General features: G+C 46.9%; 1 protein-coding gene across 2 annotated transcripts in view; it reads right to left on the bottom strand.

The window, feature by feature from the left end:
* Nucleotides 1-2633: 2633 nt before the first annotated feature.
* The window catches only part of GLRA1 (glycine receptor alpha 1), an 85406-nt gene continuing 68547 nt past the window's right edge, over nt 2634-19492 (bottom strand). Inside the window, exons 6-9 of one of the 2 annotated variants that reach the window (XM_019627236.1) lie at nt 19299-19436; nt 16771-16985; nt 9062-9208; nt 2634-2956 (exon numbers count right to left, since the gene is read on the bottom strand). In XM_019627236.1, coding sequence (XP_019482781.1) covers nt 2642-2956; nt 9062-9208; nt 16771-16985; nt 19299-19436 — 815 coding nt within the window. In that variant the 3' untranslated portion in view covers nt 2634-2641. The remainder of the gene's footprint in view (nt 2957-9061; nt 9209-16770; nt 16986-19298; nt 19437-19492) is intronic. The other variant, XM_019627238.1, reaches the window with a different exon arrangement.

Genomic DNA, 19492 nt, shown 5'->3' with positions numbered 1-19492 from the left:
AGAGATGATTGTGTTGTCTCTGGGATTCTGTCAACCAGACCTGGCAGCTCCAAGTGGGCCCACAGGTTGACTATGGTGGCAGAAGTTCAAGGACCCAGCAGAGGTTGGGCAACTGGCCAAGAGATTTCTGTCTTGGAGAGATCTAACACCTCCTGCAAGGAGCCCAGTGTGAAATCTGCAGGTTTTGCTGTTTGAGGGGAGGCACGGTTGTTTTAGAACAATGGGTATTGTCTTTAGTCCCTGCCAGAGGCCTAGCGCCTCTGCTGCCTGATTGCCCTAGCCTCCAGATTTTCTGAGTTTAGATTAGTAATGAGTAGCAAGAAGGGCTTCTTTAATTTTTTTCATTAAAAGATGATTTTTCTTTTAAATGAAGAGAGTAAAGTGCTAGTGAAAGGGGCTACTAGCCTCTCCAAAGACTCATATACAACTTTAGAATTGAGGGTTTTTTTTTCTCCCTTAAAGTGAATATAGTGCTGATGAAAGATGCTAATAGCGGTTCAAAGACTGATATTCTAGTCTTGAACTGGTAGTAGTTGTTCAAGTCCTTCTATGTAACTCTTCTTTTAGATGCTGGTTTGTGGTAGGGAAAGGATGGTTTTAGACAAGACTCCTTCCCACCCAGTTTGCCTTCCATCCCTCAGTGCTTCTAAGAAAAAAGGATTCCAGGGAGAATACAGTTTAAGTTTCTGGTCTACACATTCCAAGAGAAGGGAAGGCAATGACTTAGTGACCTTGGAACTTGGATGTAAACAGCTTTATTCTTCAAGCCCCAAAGCCAAATCTTTTTTTGGCTGCATAGTGCATTTTCTTTACCTAAATCCCTCCAGCTCTTTGTCTTGGCTGGCTTTTTTTGGGGCCTCTGTAGGCATCCGCTATTGTGCCGCAGGGGATAGGAGAAATTTCCCTGTGGGAAGATGCTTTAGGGAAGAGTTAGGCTCCCAGTGTCTCATCTCTGTTCTGCCCCAAGTTGGGGATACTCTTAAGACACTGAAAGCCCAAACGACAGCACAAACTGATTGTCAGCTGTGTCTCACCATCTACCTGCTACTTTGATCCAAAGCCAAGACACTAAAGTGCAAAGAAAGGAGTGTAACCCCCGTATCCTGGCTACTGGCCAAAGCAGGGAGAAGGCCACAGACGATGGTGCCATCGTGTTGGCGTAGCGGTGTTGGCAGAGAGTGGGCAGAGGCTGCTGGAGACAGCACCCCTCTTTAACTCTACAGCCCATGTTGCAGACCTCCCATCTGTGAACATCTGGGTCCTTCAGCAGGGTCTCCCACCCCTCTAATTCATTTCCTAGTCTCTCCTTTTCTTTCTGGGGTGCCCTAGCTATCCGGGGATAGATCTGGCACGTCAGAGTTAGAAGGAAAGAGAAATAGTTGTCTAATTTTACTAAATGTTAAAGCTAAACAAAGCACCAAAAAAGGAAAAAACAAAACAACAACTTACAAAAATATAGTGGAGTCATCCCCCCAAGCTTCCCACATTATTTGTGGTATATGAAATGTCAAAACATGGTGAACAGACTTTCTAAACAGTACCATTTCTTTCCACCCGTATATATCGAAGCTGCAGCAGCTTCAGCTCTATCCTTTCACCTCCTAAAACTTGACTCTGTAGAACCACTATATAATAAATCTATTTCACCCCACAGACCCCACCACCCCAAATATACACCCACTTGCAATTCCAAAGAGACTCTCCAAAAAATAGACATTTGATAAAAGTGCATCTGTTTACACTCAGTCTATGCATATTACTTCTTGAGATTATTATTTTTTTTAACCATAAAAAAGATTGCATATTGGCAATATAGTGAGAAAACCATGGCGGCCATTTCTGGGTGGTTGGCGGAGGGGAAGTGAGGCCGCTGATGAAGCACAGAAGCGATGGGGTGCAGAGAGGGGCCGGGGTGGGCCTTAGCCTTGAGACGTGAGGACAGGCGGGCGATCCTGCTTCTCAACCCTTGGGCCTCTGCAGTGTCCCATCTCTTTGGTCACTCCCTTCTCTCCACCTTTCCCCATTCCCACTACCCATGCCCTGGCCGCACACCCCTCCTGAAGCAGAGGCAGAATGGCTTTTTGGCACGAGTCCACCTGGGCCAGTTTGAAGCTAGGCATGGCATCTGGGGTGTGATATGGGACACACACCATAGCAAGCTTATTTGTGACTATTTCCACTCTGGGAAAATTGTCCCGTCACTTCTGTGACTTTAAAAATTTAAGCAGGTACTAGGCTGATAGGTTAAGAAAAACCTTTTGTTCTTGTGGGTTTGCATTAATATTAAGCATGAATATATATCATATATTACATTGCTTTCCTTCTGCTCTGGGGCAGACTGCATTCTCCTTCCAAACAGGAAGCTGCGCAGCCCATGGTGGACTCAAAAGTTTTGAAAGCTGTTATCCCTTCGCTACCCACCCCCACCCTAACGCCTCCGCTGTCCTCCCGGCCTGTCAGTTCCTATATTAGAAAAGCCCCGCCCCCCCACCTCCACCCGCAGTTAAATAGATAGTGCCACATTCTAAGGGTCATGCATCGTTGCCGTTTGCTATTGCACACACTGCAGAGGGAGAAAGACAGGCGTTGGTGTGCCCCTCCCCCTCCCTGCCTTCCGCAGGCGCTCAGGCTCCCAGGCCCGTCACTGGTTGTGGACGTCCTCCCTGCGCACAACCTTGTAGATGATCCAGTAGAACATGTTGAAGATGAGGAAGGCCATGGGGAAGCCGATGCGGGATATCTTGTCGATCTTCTTGGCCCTCTGGATGAAGAGTTTTCGCATCTCCTCCGGGGTCTTGGATGGCGCCGGCGGGGGGTTGGTGGTGGTGTTGTTGTTGGCGCCTTTGACGGAGATGCCATCCTTGGCCTGCAGACAGGCTGGGCCCATCCCATAGGCGGAGAAGTTGAAGCGGCCCTCTCCGGCCTCATCCTCCTGGAATAGATTCAACATGGGGCTCTACTTAAAATAAGACAGGGGCTGGGCACCCTCCCTGCAAGGCACTCCCCTCGGGGCCAGGCCACGCCCATCGGGTTCCCCCTGCTCCCAGCACCGGCCCAGGTTTCTGAAGGCTTTTTGGCTGGCTGGGGAGTTATGCCTTATAGAGGGGCGCCGCTCGTGTGGGAAACAGATGCAAACCAGGGGATAGGAAGGTGAACAGAGTTTCCAGACCCGTGTTCAAGTGTCGGCTCTGTCACTTGCTGGCTGTGTGACCTTAAGCAAGTCACTTCCTTCTGTGTGTCTCTGGGTTTTTTATTTCACTTTTCCACCTATAAGTGGGGGTAAGATTCATCCCACTACCTCAAAAGGCTCTTTTGACCATCAGAGGTTAGCGATGAGCAGGTATGCTGAGCGCTGTTGTGCAGAAATCCAGGGTACAATTTAGAGAGATGAGATCCCCTGCTTTGCTTCTGTTGCCTCCTTGCCCTCTTCCCCCTCCCGGTTCCCCAGTTCATGTCCTCTTGTGTGGGGGTTGCGCGGAGGGAGCCAACAGTTCAGGAGGGAGCAGGGGCCGCGGGCCTCACCTCCATTTCACAAGCCGGGAGCGCCACAGCTGCTTCCTACCGCCGTGGTCCTGTGGCTCTGGCACTTGTGACCTCAGACATACCTCTGGATATTTATCAAGTTATCACTCAAGGCCCGCATCTCCTGCCTCCCGCCTACCTGTACAGGCGCTTTCTCTCCCCCTACTGCATGCCGTGCACGCCTGCCAGTTTTGTTGCACGTAATTGCACTTGTGCATTCGCACCTCCCTGCCTTGTGCTCACCACCAAAACGCCTGCTGCCCTTTTCCTTCCCTGTTTCTCCCTTTCCCAGCCCGTGGTGACCTCGCCCTGATCTACTGTCTACTCTCATCGTGTCCGGCTTTGTTTCCTTCCCTGTGGAGTTCGGAGGTGGCACCGAGAGCCTCCGCTGAGCTGTTGCTTCCGTGTGTGGCTCTGGGGACGTTTCCTCAGCTGGCGCTGCCCTCCCAGATAGCGGGAGCTTTTGGAGCAGCAGCCCTGCCTTCTGCTCGTTCCCATGCAGGGCGGGGCCAACAGAGACTGCGCCACGGCCGCCCCTCCAGCGCTGCTCCTGCCCAGCCTCGTGTGGGCCGCCAGCTGGGCTTGTTGGCACGACTTCCAGCCTAGTCTCCCTACTGCCTCTGGTCGGAACCCACCCCCAACCCACCTGGGTTGTTATAACATAGATCTTATTGGTCATCTTTTGCTTAGAAATTTTTTTTTTTTTTTTTAGCTGAGCCATCTTGCCACCTTTTGGCAGCTCAGCCGCAGCTCAGCTCAGCTTGGGCATCGAACTGCTGCTGCTCAGAGCTCACGTTCTTAAGCGAGCTCTTAACCAACTGGAGCCACTCGGCCCGGCCTGCTTAGAACTTTTTAATAAGCTGACACTGACTTCAGGATAGTGAAAATCCTGACATGGTAAACAAGGCCTTAGAGGCCCTGGACCCTGCCCACTTCTCCAGTCTCACCTTGTGCCATTCTCTACCTGGCACTCTGTGCTCCAGTCACCCTGAAATATTCCCTTATATTTGAAAGTGCCACGCTCCCACTCTAACTCTGGGCTTCAGTGCAAGTTGTCCTCTCTGCCTGGAACTCACTCCTAACTCCACCCCGCTTCCAACCCCCCCCTTTCACTGAACTAATTATTACTCAGAAGCCTTCCGAGCCCAGAGATAGGCTAGGTGTCCCTGCTGTGTGCTCCACAGGTCCCTCTACATCTCCGCCCACCCTCTTAAAGCTCTTAACACCTTGTGCCCCTTGATTAATGTCTGCTTCTCCCATTAGACTGCAAGCCCCCTGAAGGCAGAGGCACTGCCTGCCACATTCATTGCGTCCTCAGCACTGAATATAGGAAGAGGGTAAGCAATTAGGAGAAGGGCATTTGGTGGTGCGCGGAAGGCAGAGAAGTGGGCGTGCACGAGGGCCGCTGAGAAAGGGCAACAAAACCGCAGGTGTGCAAAGCGGAGGAAGGGGGAGGGGACGTATGGACAGTTCCTGGACATAAGCTCAAAACGTAGTAAATGTTTGTTGAATCAGTAAGTGTTTACTTGTATAACTTCACCAGTCCTAGCCTTTTTTTTTTTTAATGGGTTGTATTCCTAGCACCAGCACCAGAAGGATTTGGGACATAACAGTGAACGCTCAAGAAATGTTTGGCAAATGAATGAATCTGGTCCTACATCCTCATTGCAGAAGTGGGGGCTGGAGGACTGCTACAGTGCCTGGCAAATAGATGCTCAATAACTGTTTGTCTCTGAGTTTGGCGACAGTAGAGGGTCTGTGCCAGGGCCAAGGAGAGGAGTGGGGACGCTGGCCAAGTTACTGGCAGCCCCTGTGCCTGGAACCAGGGCTGGGTCTGACTTTGTTGTTTGTTATTCAAAATCTGCCTTTGCTGCAGGGGGTGTTTGAAAATGTTTTCCCTGGGCTCTAGCTCTGTATGGGGAAGCACCGAATTAACTTTCTGTGTAGTTTGGGGCGAACTGTTCTCTGCCTCCCTAATCTGTTAAACATGGGCGTGGAAGGGGTGGAGATGTGTGGACTGGAGGCCCCTTGTGGGTAGATAACTATTATATCAATTTGGCCTTCTAGCAGGAAGAAGGGAAATTCCCTAGAAATGCTTGGACAAAGTCTTGCTATTCCTATTCTACCCACCAGGTGGCAGGAAAGGACTGCCCAGCTGCCTCTGGAGCTGCTTGGGGATGGAACAGGGGAAATTTGGTCTTCTCTAGAACCCAGGGAGGTTGGTGGTGCGCCTGCCCAGTCAGGCCCACAGAGGCTTCTTAATACTCCGACTAATGAGGCTGGCCAGGGGATTTGAGAATCAGATGCCTTCTGCCCAGTAAATGAGGTCACCTGGGAGGATGGTGGGAGTTGAGGAGCCTGGCTAAGATCACAGGCCCTGAGAGGCTCAGGCATGTAGCTAGTTCCTCTTCAGTCACCACCTGGGACATAAGACCCCATCAGCACACTTCCTGCTAAAGGGACGTTTCTGCAGCCCAGGCTCATCCACCGCCAGTGTGCAAGCCACATCCAGAGGGTGTAACTGCAAAGGAAGCTCTTCTTTGTTGGTGAGTCCAATTCTGCATCCATGTACTTTCTGACATTCGCACCAAGTTCAGAGCTCTTAGGAACAAGGTCACACTAATTCAAACCCACACAAGGGACCAGGCAGGAGAAATGTGAGTGATAACGTGAGCTGGGCTGCAAACACCTCTCCAGTTAGAAGGGACCGTGGTAAGCTGGAGAAGGCAGCCCCAGTGCACAGTCCCTTTGGGGTGTGCATCCAGGGGGACCAGAAGCTGGGAATTTTTGAGCAAAGTTAGGAGTGTGATTTTTAAATGCTGGCACCTTATTCCCGATATTTAAGACCCTGCTGGTGAGATTAAAGATATATGTCTTTTGAATTTGACCTGGGTCCTAGTTGTTCACCTCCGCCTTGGGATAAACCTTAGTTCTTATTTAAGATCCAACAGATGCAGGACTGGTTTTATCTGCTTCAGGATGGAAACATGGATGAGCAGATAAGCCACCGGTGCTGGGTGGTCGTTTTGAGAAAAGCCACGGGTCCCCCAGCACCCTCCTCCGTGGCCCTGGCGCCTTGCGTCTCCTCGCTGCTGTCATTTGCTGACAGGATGCTCTCAGAGAGCTCTTCCGGCACCAACACGCTGTGAGAGCGCAAGGCGGGAACTGAGCAGGAGAGTCTGATCAGACCTGGACAGAGGCCTCATTCACACTTTACCGGGCCAGAGAGAAAGGCTCTGTTTTCCTATCGTGTGTAAAACTGGTCGGGATTTGGCAAGGGCGGAGGCCGCCTTTGCAAGCACTATAAGCCCAGCAGATGACACATCTGCAGGGGGCACCATTCACACGTTAGTCCACGCAGGGCACAGCCTAGTGGCCTGGTGCTTGTCAGTTATTTTGGACACAGTCTTCCCAAATAAGGGCCTCCTCAACAGAATGTATTAATCTTCTTTTAGCAGAGGGAAATGCAAAAAGCCACTAGCCCATGGGATAAAAGGGAAAATAAAAAGGAAACCTCAGAAATAGTCGAGCTTGGTCAGTTCCTTGCTTGGATTCTTTTAAGAGTCAGAGGCTAGGTATCCAATGGACAGTAATGGAAGGACTAAAACTAGGAGCCTTCTAAGAAGTCCTGCCTGGCGTGCTGCACCCAAGGTAGTTTCCTCTTCCAATGCAGGTTATATCTTAACTCCCATGGACGTCTCCTGTCTCGGCATGTCTGCCTTCTGCCTATGGGAAGCTGTTAGAAGTTAAGTGGATCAGATCGCTAATGTTTAAGGAACATACTGTTGGAAATCCGTGCCTGCGTAATCATTTTAATCCCTGGCACTTGAATGGCAGGAACAAAATTTAAAGCTACTTTGGCATCTGATTTACTCCTCACCACACCCTCTCCATTTGCTCGTTTAGTCCATTTCGTAGAGGGAGAAAGTGGGCTCAGCAAGAGGCTAGCTTGAAGCCGCATACCAAAGAGCCCTAAGAGACAGAGTCCATGGCCATAGCATGTTGAAGCTGGGTTTTCAGCTGTCTTAAGTAGGTCAATCTAAAGCTTGCAGGATCTTGGTGTTTGGCAGGCATGTGGCATGACCTGACAGGTCACAGTGTATGGGTTCCTGGTTGCCCTCATCCGTTGCTGGAAAAACTTCCAGGCGGGCATTCTGACTGAATCTCTTTGTTCATCAGTTTATTTGTTCCTTTGTCTATTTGTTCAACAAATGTCTATTGCATATTCACTCTCAGGCATGGTGGTAGGCACCAGGGACACACCCCTGAATAAGAGTAGACGTGGTCTTTGTCCTTGTGGAGCCGTATGATTCCGTGGAAGAGATGAGCATGAAACAGTCACATCACTGAATGTGTAATTATCAGTCAAGATGTATGTTCAGAAGGAAAGAACCTGGGTTCAGTAACAATAGAATGTGGCCTGTGCTAGCACGCACGGTGTCTTCGGGCCCATTAGAAAAAGGCACGCTCCTCTGGGGCCTATGAATTGGAATCCCTTCCTCTGGCTGGTAAGTCCCTGCCGGGGTGTGACTTAGAGAAGAGCGCCTGCTCGGTCAGGGGCCCTCATAGGATGCAACTTGCACGGCCATCCTCGACAGCCTTGCAAAAGGACCTCACTACAGGACTTACACCTTGACTGTGGTATCGGGGAAAGATGCCTCAGCCGAGAACTGGAAAATGAGCGGGTTAATGCCAAGCAAAGTGCACTGGAAGGGCAACCCGGGAGGAGAGAACAAGATGCCTGAAGTCCTGTGTGTATATTGGAGGAACTAGGCAAAAAGCTAGTGTGGTTGGTGCTCCAAGCGCAAAGGAGAAAGTGATGTGAAGATGAGGATGCAGAGAAGGGCCGGTTCCCTGATCCCAGGAGAAAGGTATCCTGGGGAAGCAGTTAGGGACCAGGGTGTGGAGCCAGTTTGCTCCCACGGGCTGCATTGCCCCCAGTGGCATTTGCTGGTTGGAACACAACCTCTGAGTTAACAGAGACTGGCGACTTTGATTCAGAGATGGCCTGCCAAATATTCCTTTATTCAACCCTTTGGCGAGAGACTCCACTCTGGGGAGGGCCTTGCTTGATGCTCCTATCTTGGAGGTAGGAAGCAAAGGCCTGGCACCTGGAAATTTTACTCTAAGATCTTACCTTTTGTGGTACAATTCCCTTCTGGAACCAAGCCCATTGAAATAAAGCAGCCTTGCAGAAAACACCAATCAACATCTCTCAGCCTGCCATGCTTTGGGTTTAGAGCTAGTTATTATTATCTTGGCCCCATTAGCATTTGCTCCATCAGTTCTGTCTTCAGGTGTGACCTGATCATTTCGGTAGGGTAATTATGGTTGGAAGAGTGGCTGCCTATGGACCGAATCAGGGCAATTATTTATGCGAGGGGACGCTAGGACTTCCAGGGCTTTAACCCCTATTTTGTGCCCGCCTTACACACTGAGAGGGATCATCCCATGAAACAAGCATCACAAGACGGGGCTGCCTGGAACGCCTGTGTTTACCACCAGCTGCCCCTCCTTAGGCCGTGACCCGAAGGCCTACCTTGTGATGCCTTCGCTTCCTCCTGAACCGGAGCAGCTCTTTGTGCTGTCGAGACACAAAGTTGACGGCGGCATACTCGAGCAAGGCTGAGAACACGAAGAGCAGGCACACTGCCATCCAAATGTCAATGGCTTTCACGTAGGACACCTGCAGTGGGGGAGGGGCACGTGAGGGTAGAGGAGCGTGAAACATTGAATATGGGGGAATGTTTTCTGCTTCTCAGCAATCCCCCATCACCCACTGCTGTACCCGCCTCAGCCGGGATATTAGGGTGGAGGGAGCAGAGGAAAACAAGAAAAATGCATCAAGAAGACTGGACAGAATGTTGAGGAAACTAAAATATGGTTCCTAGAAGAGTACCAAAGGGGAGGATAGTGTATGTAGCATTCTTATTAGTGGGACAGAGTGTTGTGTTTAGTCTAAGGGTGATGGGAACACGATGTCGTGAAGTGTTAAAATGGAGAATATCAGAGAAAAGGTGGAGTAAGAGCTTCAAAAACACCTCCATAAAAACAACAAGAGCACCAGAAACAAAGGTCAGAATAAACGTTTTCAGAACTCTGTTAATTACCCAAAGGCTAACAGCAATCTTGTGAGCATTTATTTAAGAAAGACAGCTGAATCTCAGAACAGCAAGCTATGTACCATGTTACAAAAACAGCTTCATTGAGATATAATTCACATACCATACAATTCACACATGTAAAGTGTACAATTCAATGGTTTTTATACATTCACAGATATGTGCAACCATCATCACAGTCAATTTTAGAATTTTGATCACCTCAAAAAGAAAGCCAGTAACTACTTTTAGCTGTCGTCCCTTTATTCCCCCAATTCCCCTATCCCCAGTCCTAAGCAACCAGTAATCTACTTTCTGTCTCTCTAGATTTCCCTGTTCTGAACATTTCATATAAATGAAATAATAAATATGTGACCTTTTATGACCTATATCTTTCACTTAGCATAATGTTTTCAAGATTTATTCATATTGTTACATGTATCAGTATTTCATTTTTTATGGCCAAGTAATATTCCCTTGTATGGATATACCACATTTTGTTGATGCATTCATCACTTGATGGGCATTTGGGTTGTTTCTACCTTTTGGCTATTATGCATAATGCTGCTGTGACCTTCTGGGTACAAGTTTTTTTTTATTGGGGGAATGGGAACAGTGCTGGGGAATTGGGGGAAGGGGAACAGACAAGTTGCTGTCATCTTTTCTCCAGGTTGAGCTGTTGTTCAGCATCTTAGCTGTGGAGGGCAGTGTCGCTGGCCCTCATATGTGGGATCCGAACCGGGCCCTCTGGCATCCCAAGCGAGTTCTTAACCATCGCGCCACTCGGCCGGCCCTTCTGGGTACAAGTTTTTATGTGGACATATGTTTTCATTTCCCTTGGAGATTTGTGGTGTTTTAAGTTGCCCTGTTTCTACACTCCCATCGTCAGCTCCACACTAGCTTTAAAAACCAACAGCCTGCAAGCACAGTGGAAGCCAGTAGTAGCCTGGAAGCCACTGAATGGGCAGAACAGAGTTGGAGCTTCTTCAAAGCCCCATTCCCAGTGAATTGTAGTTATTTGATCTGCCTTGGGATTCATGGAAAGACCGCACTCACAAGGCTGTCTTTACTGTACCTGACTTGGAGCTGACCCAGCCTTTTCCCTGGGAGCATTTGCTGAAAACAATCAGTGGCAATTGTTGAACATCATGTCAGCCTTAAGCAGTAGGTAACGGTTGAGGCAAACAATAGGTTGATCAAAAAGCTTAAAAGGAAAAGCTGGGGAATGAGATATCCATAGGGGGCTTTAGAAAGCTCTGAAGTATTCCTGGAACTCTGTGTGCATGCTTAGGGCTTGTGCATTCCCTGGGAAGACCTAAGAAGGCCCTTTGTGTTCAATGCTGGGTAACCTTGACATGCTGAGCAAGCAGGAAGTGAAGGCTAAGGAAAGTTATAAGCTGCCTGGCTGAGTGTTGAAGTTATTTCCTAACAAACACACACACACAGAGCCCCTAGGCAAAGGCTGGGAGATTTATAGGTACAAGGTATTCAAGGAAATCTCCGCTCAATCTTTAGCTAACCACCGTGCTAACAGAGCAGAGACTTCAGTGTCTCTGCTCACACAGCAAAGAATACAGATGTCTTGACACAACAAACAATAAAGACATTACAGAATTAGTTCAGAAAAGTTACTGAATAAGCAACAACAACAATAAATCATGAGGGAAGAGAATATGATTTTCAGAAATGCCACATTCTATTTTTTAAAATGTGCAATTTTCAACCCCAAATTATAAGATATACAAAGAAACAAAAAATTATGGCCCTGCAATGGGCTGAATGTTTATATCCCCCCTTCCCAATTCATAGATTGAAATCCTAATTCCAATGTGACGGTGGGCTAGTAAGCTCTCTTTCCACCACGTGAGGATACAGTAATGAGTTGGCAAGTTGCAGTTGGAACAGGTTCCTCAGCAGAACCCGACTGTGCTAGCATCCTGATCTCAGACTTCCAGCCTCCAGAGCTGTGAGAAATAAATTTCTGTTGTTTATAAGCCACTCAGCCTATGGTATTTTGTTGTAGCAGCCTGAATTAACTAAGACTGATCCATACATAGGGAAAAAAGCAGTCAAAAGAAGCTGCCCCTGAGAAAGCCTAGATGTTGGACTTAATAAAGACTTTAAATCAGTTATTTTAAATATGTTCAAAGAACATGTCTAAACAACTTAAGAAAAGCATAAGAACAAAGTCTCACCAAGTAGAGCATGAAGTAGAAATTATAAAAAAAAAAACCAAATAGAAATTATGGAGTTGAAAATCAAATAACCAAAAATTTCACTAAAGAGGATCAGTAACATATTTGAGCAGACAGAAGAAAGAATTACTGAACTTCAAGAAGAATCAGTGAACTTGAAATTATCCTGTCTGAGGAACAGAATGAAGAAAAATGAACAGAGCCTCAGAGACCATGATGGAGACATGCTAGGGAACCATCAGGTGCACTAATATGTTTAATGGGTGTCCTGAAGGAGAGGAGAGAGAGAAAGAGGCAAAAAGAATATTGAAAGAAATAGTGACCAACATTTTCCCAAAATTTGATGAAAAACACTAATGTACATATCTGGGAAGCTCAATGAAATCCAAGCATGATAAACTCAAAGAGATCCACACCTAGACACATCATAATCAATCTGTCAGAAGCCAAAGACAGAGATTCTTGTAAGCATCAAGAGAGAAACAACTCATCATGTATAAGGGATCACCAATAAGATGAAAAGCTGATTTCTTGTAGAAACCATGGGATCTAGAAGGCAGATGGAATTAAAGATGACCTTAATACATGGGAAGACAAAATCTTATGTTCATGAATTGGAAGGCTTAATATTGTTAACTTGGCAGTACTCCCCCAATTCATCTACAGACTGAATGCTTTTTAAATCAAAATTCATTCTTTTGTTGTTGCAGAAATTGACAACCTGATCTTAAAATCTATATTTATATTCATATGGAAATGCAAGGGACCCAGAATAGCCAAAATAACCTTTATGAAGAACAAAGTTGGACAACTCACACTTCCCAATTTCAAAACTTACTACATAGCCACAGTGATCAACAGTGTGGCACTGGCATAAAGATAAACATATAGATCAATGGAATAGAATTGAGAGTCTAGAAATAAAGCCATACATCTTCAATCAATTGATTTTTGACAAAGATGTAAATTCAATGGAGGGAAAGAACAGTCTTCTCAACAAATCCCGCTAGGAGATCTGAATATCCACATGTGAAAGAATGGTATACCTTTGTTATAACGTGTATAAAAATAAGTCAAAATGGATAAAAAACCTAGAGTAAACTATAAAACTCTTAGAATAAAAAGTAAATGTAAATCTTTGTGATCTTGGATTAGGCATTAGTTTCCTAAATATGATACCAAAAGCACAAGCAACAAAAGAAAAAATAGATAAATTTGACTTCATCAAAATTAAAAACTTTCGTATATAAAGGACACTATCAATCAAATGAAAAGACAACCCACAGAATGGGAGAAAATATTTGCAAATCATGTATCTGTTAAGGGTTTAAAATCCGCAATACACAAAGAAGCATTACAGCTCAACAATAAAAAGAAAAATACCCCAATTAAAAAGTAGGCAAAAGATATGACTAGACATTTCTCTAAAGAACATATAGAAATGGCCAATAAGGACATAAAAAGAGTGCTCAATAGCGACCGGCAGCCGGTGTGAGCTGCCAAGAGCCACTGTGAGCGGCCGTCCAGTGGCTGGCGACAGATCTGCCTCACCTGGGAAGAGCGAAATGATAATACCAACATGGGCCAGTGAAGCGACGTCCTTCACAACTAGACTAAAGAACAAACCTCCCCCGATTCCCCAATAAAATCTTTAGAAAAAAACAAAAACTCAATATTATTAGTCATTAGGAAAATGCAAATCAAAACTGTAGTTAAGATACCTTTTCACATCCACTAAAATGCCTGTAATCAAAAAGGCAGATAATAAGTGTTGGTGAGGATGTGGAGAGATTGGAACTGTGATAGAATTATAAAATGGTGTGGCCACTTTGGAAAATAGTTCGGCAGGTCCTCAAAAAGTTAAGCATGTAGTACTATATGACCCAACAATTGTACTCCTAGATATGTACCTATGAGAGTTGAAAACATGTCCACATAAAAACTTGTACAAATATGTTCATACAAGCATTATTTATAATAACCCCAAAGTGGAAATAACCCAAATGTCTCTCAACTGATGAGTAGAGAAACAAAATGTGATATATCCACACAATGGGTTATTATTCAGCCATAAAAAGGAACGAAGCCCTGATACATGCCATACGTGAATGAACCTTTAAAACTTGCTAAATGAAAGAAGTCAGTCATAACAGCGCACATATTGTACGACTCTGTTCCTTTGAGATGTCCAGAATAGGCAAATCCATAGAGATAGAAAGTAGGTTAGTGGTTACTAGAGGCTGGTCAGGGAGGAACGAGGAGTGACCGGTGATGTGTATGGGGGTTTCCTTCCGGGGCAATGAAAAATGTTCTGGAAATCCATGGGGGTGAGGGTGTATAACTTTGTGACTATATTAAATGCCACTGAATTTTTACGCTTTAAAAAAAGAGAATGGGAAAGAATGTGATGTTGAGTGTTAGCAGCAAATGGAGCCAAGTGTCGAGACCCCCAAATGAGTGGAGCAGGATGTTGAGTGTAACACAAGGAAAAGGAAGCAGAGTATGTCTGCTGGTACAAATGGACAGAGCAGAGCGTGTTGTCAGGTGGTAACAGTAAACAGAATTTGGTTTCAAGCATTGGCGCTGAGTGTAGCAAATGCAAAACCTAGTGTTAATACTGCAAAGGGCAGGTTGTCGGGTTCTGGTGTAAGGGTGAAATAGGTGTGTGTGGTGTCTAATGTTGAAAGCAAAAGAAGTGGATGTCATGTCACATTAAAAGCTAATGGAACAGTCAATGTCATGAAAAACAAACAAAAAAAGGTGAGGAGACTTTTCTAAATTTTTTTTAAAATTTTTATTGGGGAACAGTGTGTTTTTCCAGGACTCATCAGCTCCAAGTAAAGTAGTTGTTTCAATTTAGTTGTGGAGGGCGTTTTTCCAGAACCCATGAGCTGCAAGTCAAATCATTGTCTTCAATCTAGTAGTGGAGGGCGCGGCTCCTTGGCCCATGTGGGGATCAAACTGGCAATCCTGGTATTATGAGCCTGCATTCTAACCACCTGAGCTCACCAGCCACCCCGAGACTTCTAAATTAAAGGAGCAACCGTATGCAATGTGAATCTGTATTGGATCCTTGATTGGATCCCTTACCATGTCCATTGATGACATTTTTTTGACAACTGGGAAATTTTAAATGAAGGCTTTATGTTAGATGAAATGGCATTATTTCTAACTCAATAATAATTGTTCAATTAATGTTAATTTTTTAGATGTGATAATATCATTGTGATTCTTATTCCTTATTTAGAGGTGAATTGTCATCATGTTTTTAACCTTGAATTCTTGAGCAAAAATTGCATCAATCTATCTACCTACCAACTTATCTACCTACCTACCTACCTATCTATATAGAGAGACAAAGTAAATGTGGCAAAATGATACCAGTTGGAATGTAGGTGAAAGGTATTCAGCTTTTCTGTATCAAAACAGAAGGTTAAGTGCACCATTAATCGGAAATGGTGCATTTAGCATAAGGTTGGGTGGGGCAGAGTATGGTGCTGACACTAACAGCAGAGCAGAATATTGCCTCTAGCGTTGAGCGAATACAGCAGACTGCGTCTCAGACAACAGTAGGGGATGTAGGCGAAGGCAGTGCCTAGCATTCGAAGAGAGCACAGCAGGATGAGGCAGCCAGTGCTCACAGTGAAGGGGACAGAATGTTGGGTGAGTGGAGGAGTGTGTGGTGTCTGGCATTAATAGTAAACAAGCAGAATATTATGTCTAATGTTAAACATGAATTAAGCAGAATGTGGTCTAGTGTTAACAGTGAAATGGACAGAATATGGCATTTATTGTGAGGGTGACCAGAGGAGAATCAGGGTCCAGTGTCCATAATGAATGAATGAAGTGGGACGCTGTGTGTATCTGGTGCTTGAAGCATGGAACAGAATGCCGTGCCTAGGACAGAGTGAATGGGGCAGCATGTGTACTTGGCATTGACAGTGAGTGGAGTGACATGTGTCTAGGGTCAATAGTGAATGGAGCAGCATGTGGTTCTAGAGTGAACAGTGAATATAACGGAATGTGACATATAACATTAGAAATATAAGAATCAGGTTAAGGTATGTGCAGAAAAGGGTTAACATAGCAGGCATGAGGCTGCTATCTGACGAAGGACCTGCTTGCACGGTTGGCCCCTGGTTGACATCTGGGAACTTGGATTTGGGGAGTGTTCCCACTTTCCCTAAGTGAGAAGGGTGCCTCACTGTGCCTAGACTGCTGTACAAACAATAGGGTTTATGCTGGGAGTCTGGAATTTAGTACGTGCTAGGCAGCGGGTGCCTACCTGACCAGCACCCACTAAAAACCTTCAATACTGAATCTTAAGTGAATCTCAAAACATTTCCCTTCCTGTCTCTCTGGGCAGAAGCATCTCCCACCGGTGGCTGCCTTTTTGTTGTTGGGGTGAGAGGGCGCTGTGTGGTCCCTCATGGGAGGGAGAGAGCCAGGAAGCCTGCCCATGGACTCCTCCAGACTCTCCCTGTGTCGCTTCCCTTATCATCTAGCTGAGTAGCCCAAATGCATCGCCGGCAGAAGGCTTAGCCTGAGTACAACTATATGCTGAGTCTGTGGGTTCTTTCAAATCTCTGAGCATGGGCTGGTCTTGGAGACTCCCAACACAAACTATCTACCATTAACGGTGAAAGGAGTGGAATTTAGCACTAACAGTGAATGGAGGAGGAGGTCGAGTTGAGTGCTAGTAATAAATGAAGTGGACTGTGTGTCTGATGTTGGTAGAGAATGGAGCAAAATGTGATACCTGGCAACTGTATTGAGCATAACGTTACATCTGGAGGAGAGGTTAGAGGGACCAGCATGCTGGATCCTGCCAAGTGCAGTAGACAGAGAAACGTGACTAATTCCTCATGGTCCTCTTATCTCAGGCAGAGAAGGGAGCTGAGTGTCCTCCTTATCTGCCCAGGTGTTCTGTGCGCGAGGGCGGTAGGACTTACCTTGGGCAGGGATGCTCGGGAGCCCGAGCTCTGGGTGGTCATGGTGAGCACGGTGGTGATGCCCAGGCCCACACGGGCTGGCGCGGCGTCCATGTTGATCCAGAAGGAAATCCACGAGAGGATGACAATGAGCAGGCTGGGAATGTACATCTGGATCAGGTAGTAGCCCATCTGTCGCTCCAGGTGGAACCGGGCCTCTATGCAGGTGAACTTGCCTGCAAAAATTACAGTGAGAAGGCAGAGGTGCCTAGTGGAGAGGAACAGGGCTTTGAGGTCAGAGCAGCCTCTGCTGGAGCCCTGGCTCAGCCTCACCCTAGCTGTGTCCTCAGGCAAGTGTTCGAATCTCTCTGTCTCAGTGTTCTTGTCTATGGTACATTGGGGATAGTGATGGTGATGATGATGATGGTGGTGGTGATGACGATGACGACGATGGTGGTGGTGACGATGATGACGATGAATGACGATGATGGTGATGGTGATGACGACGATGATGGTGATGACGACGATGATGGTGATGATGACGATGATGGTGATGACGACAGTGATGGCGATGACGGTGGTGACAGTGATGATGATGATGGTGATGACGATGATAATGACCTCGATGGTAGCTACCTCACTTGGTTACTCATGGTTACTGTGATGGTAGAATGAAATGGGGCCTATGAAGAACTTAGCACAGTCCTCACACATCATTAGTGCTCAGGAATGTCAGTTGCCATCATCCTCATCATCATATTTTGTTCCTAAGAGTGGGCCTAAGTGGACGATTCTCTATTCTTCTGCCAGTTTTCTTCCCAAAACATGACTTGATCCTGTTACTTCTCTTTGTAAAACCTCTCTTTCCTTCCTTCTCACCTCATCCGAGAAGCCTCCCATTACCTGAAGGAAAAGTTCAAACTCTTCAGTCTGTCCTTCACAGTGGATCTCTAGCCTGTTTTCTATCCCACTTCCCTTCTTTCTTCACCTCGCCATGACCCCCTGCACTCCATCCCTTGGCTTGAACGTGCTTTCACACTTGATCCTACGAATCCCTCTGCCTTTATTCCTCCCCACAACCAGCCCACGAGATCCTCCTTCTCGTCCCTGGCAATTTAAAGGTGAGCTCTCCCCCATCAGAATGCCTCTCTTTCCCTGTGTTCCTTCAGCTCTCTTCACACGATCATCAGAGCCTTTAAGGCAGAATACAGTGAGTGAGTAGGCAAGTCGGTCTCTCGCTATCTTTGTCCTCTACACTAGACCATGGCAGCTTGTCCCCCCGCCACTTGTGTATCCCTGGAACTGGAGCGGGGCCAGTCCCATGGCAGGGCCTCTGCTCCTGTCCACTGAAGCACGGTTACCAGTGGATTTCTAGAGCCCCCTGGACAGCACGCCCCACGTGGGCCAGGCCTTGTCAGGCTTTTCTCCTTGTATCCACACGGCCTAGCACAGAGCTCGGCTCTCACCTACTAAAAGTGCATAGTGATAACAAATGAAATCGTGATGGGAAAACGCTGCGTAAACAGTAAAGCGCTGTGGTATGTGAGAGTCAGTTGTGATTATTCGATGTATGCGAGTTACTGCTCTCTTCTCGGCTGCCATTGTCTCTCTGAGTGTCAGCTTGCCCAGGGATGAAGAGAGTTTCTTTCGGGGTTCTGAGACATCTCCAAAGTCACCCAGAAGGGGGCAGCTGTCCTAGACAGACCAGAGCCCAGCTGCCTGCCTGTTCCTGGGCTTTCTACTTGCACCAGAGACCACGGTGGTTTCTCTCATTCCTCTCCTTGACCTCCTCCTCTCTGTGGCCCATCACCAGCTCTGCTCAGCTGGATTCAGACAGCAGCCTCCGCCCAGCCCTCTGGCTGGCATATGAACTGAGTGCTTCTTCCACGATGCTTCCGTGAGCTCCCGCCCAGCCTGAAATGGGGCGTGCAAAGCCTGTCCTGATCTGGCCCCAGCTCATTCCTGTATTCAGCCTTCAAACAAAGGCTGTGCTGGGCGTGAGGGGTATAGAGCTGAGCTAAATAGTGGTGGTTTCCCCACTCCCCGCTTGGAGCTCAGTCTAGTGGACCCTTTCCAACTTCACTGTTCACTAATCTCCAGTGCCACATCTCAGCTTCCTCCTGCTGAGGTCTGTTGTGAGCATGCCCTGTGCCTTTGCCCTATCAGAAATGCCAGGTCCTGTGGGACAGAGACTGCTAGATGTTCCCCCGCGCCCAATGTCAGCTGTTCCTTCTGCCTTAGAATAGGATCCATTTTGAGTTAAGCATACCGCTCCCTGTAAGAAAGACTGTATCTCCCAGCTTCCCGTGTAATGAGATGTGGCTTTAGCTTAAGTTACTTGCCTCAGGACTCACAGGAAGAAAGTGTCAGAGCCACTTTTTGGTTTTAAAGGATGTTTCCTTAATCTCTAGGTGATAAATACGGAGCTCTGTCCATCGTGAATACCTCATAAGATCTGTTCAATCAGTGGTTGAATGAATGTTTGAGGTGACCTCTGGCCTTGACCGAGGGTTGCGATCCGAGGCGGGTGTCCCCTCCCTTGCACCCACCTGTGTTGTAATGCTTGGTGCAGTATCTCAAGTCCTTCTCCTCCTTCAGGATAAACTGGGGCAAAGTTAGTCCATCTGCCACCTGCACGGCTCCCTGCTCCTGCCACTCAAAGATGAGGTCATTCATGGTATAACCAACTGGGGTGGGATCAGAAGAAGGAGCAGTCACCACCGAGAAGCACTTATTTGAAGCA

This window comes from Hipposideros armiger, unplaced genomic scaffold (genome assembly GCF_001890085.2).
Source record: "Hipposideros armiger isolate ML-2016 unplaced genomic scaffold, ASM189008v1 scaffold_725, whole genome shotgun sequence".
NCBI lineage: Eukaryota > Metazoa > Chordata > Mammalia > Chiroptera > Hipposideridae > Hipposideros > Hipposideros armiger.
The sequence above is the reverse complement of the archived record's forward strand: the minus strand, read 5'-3'. Positions and strand labels throughout refer to the sequence as shown.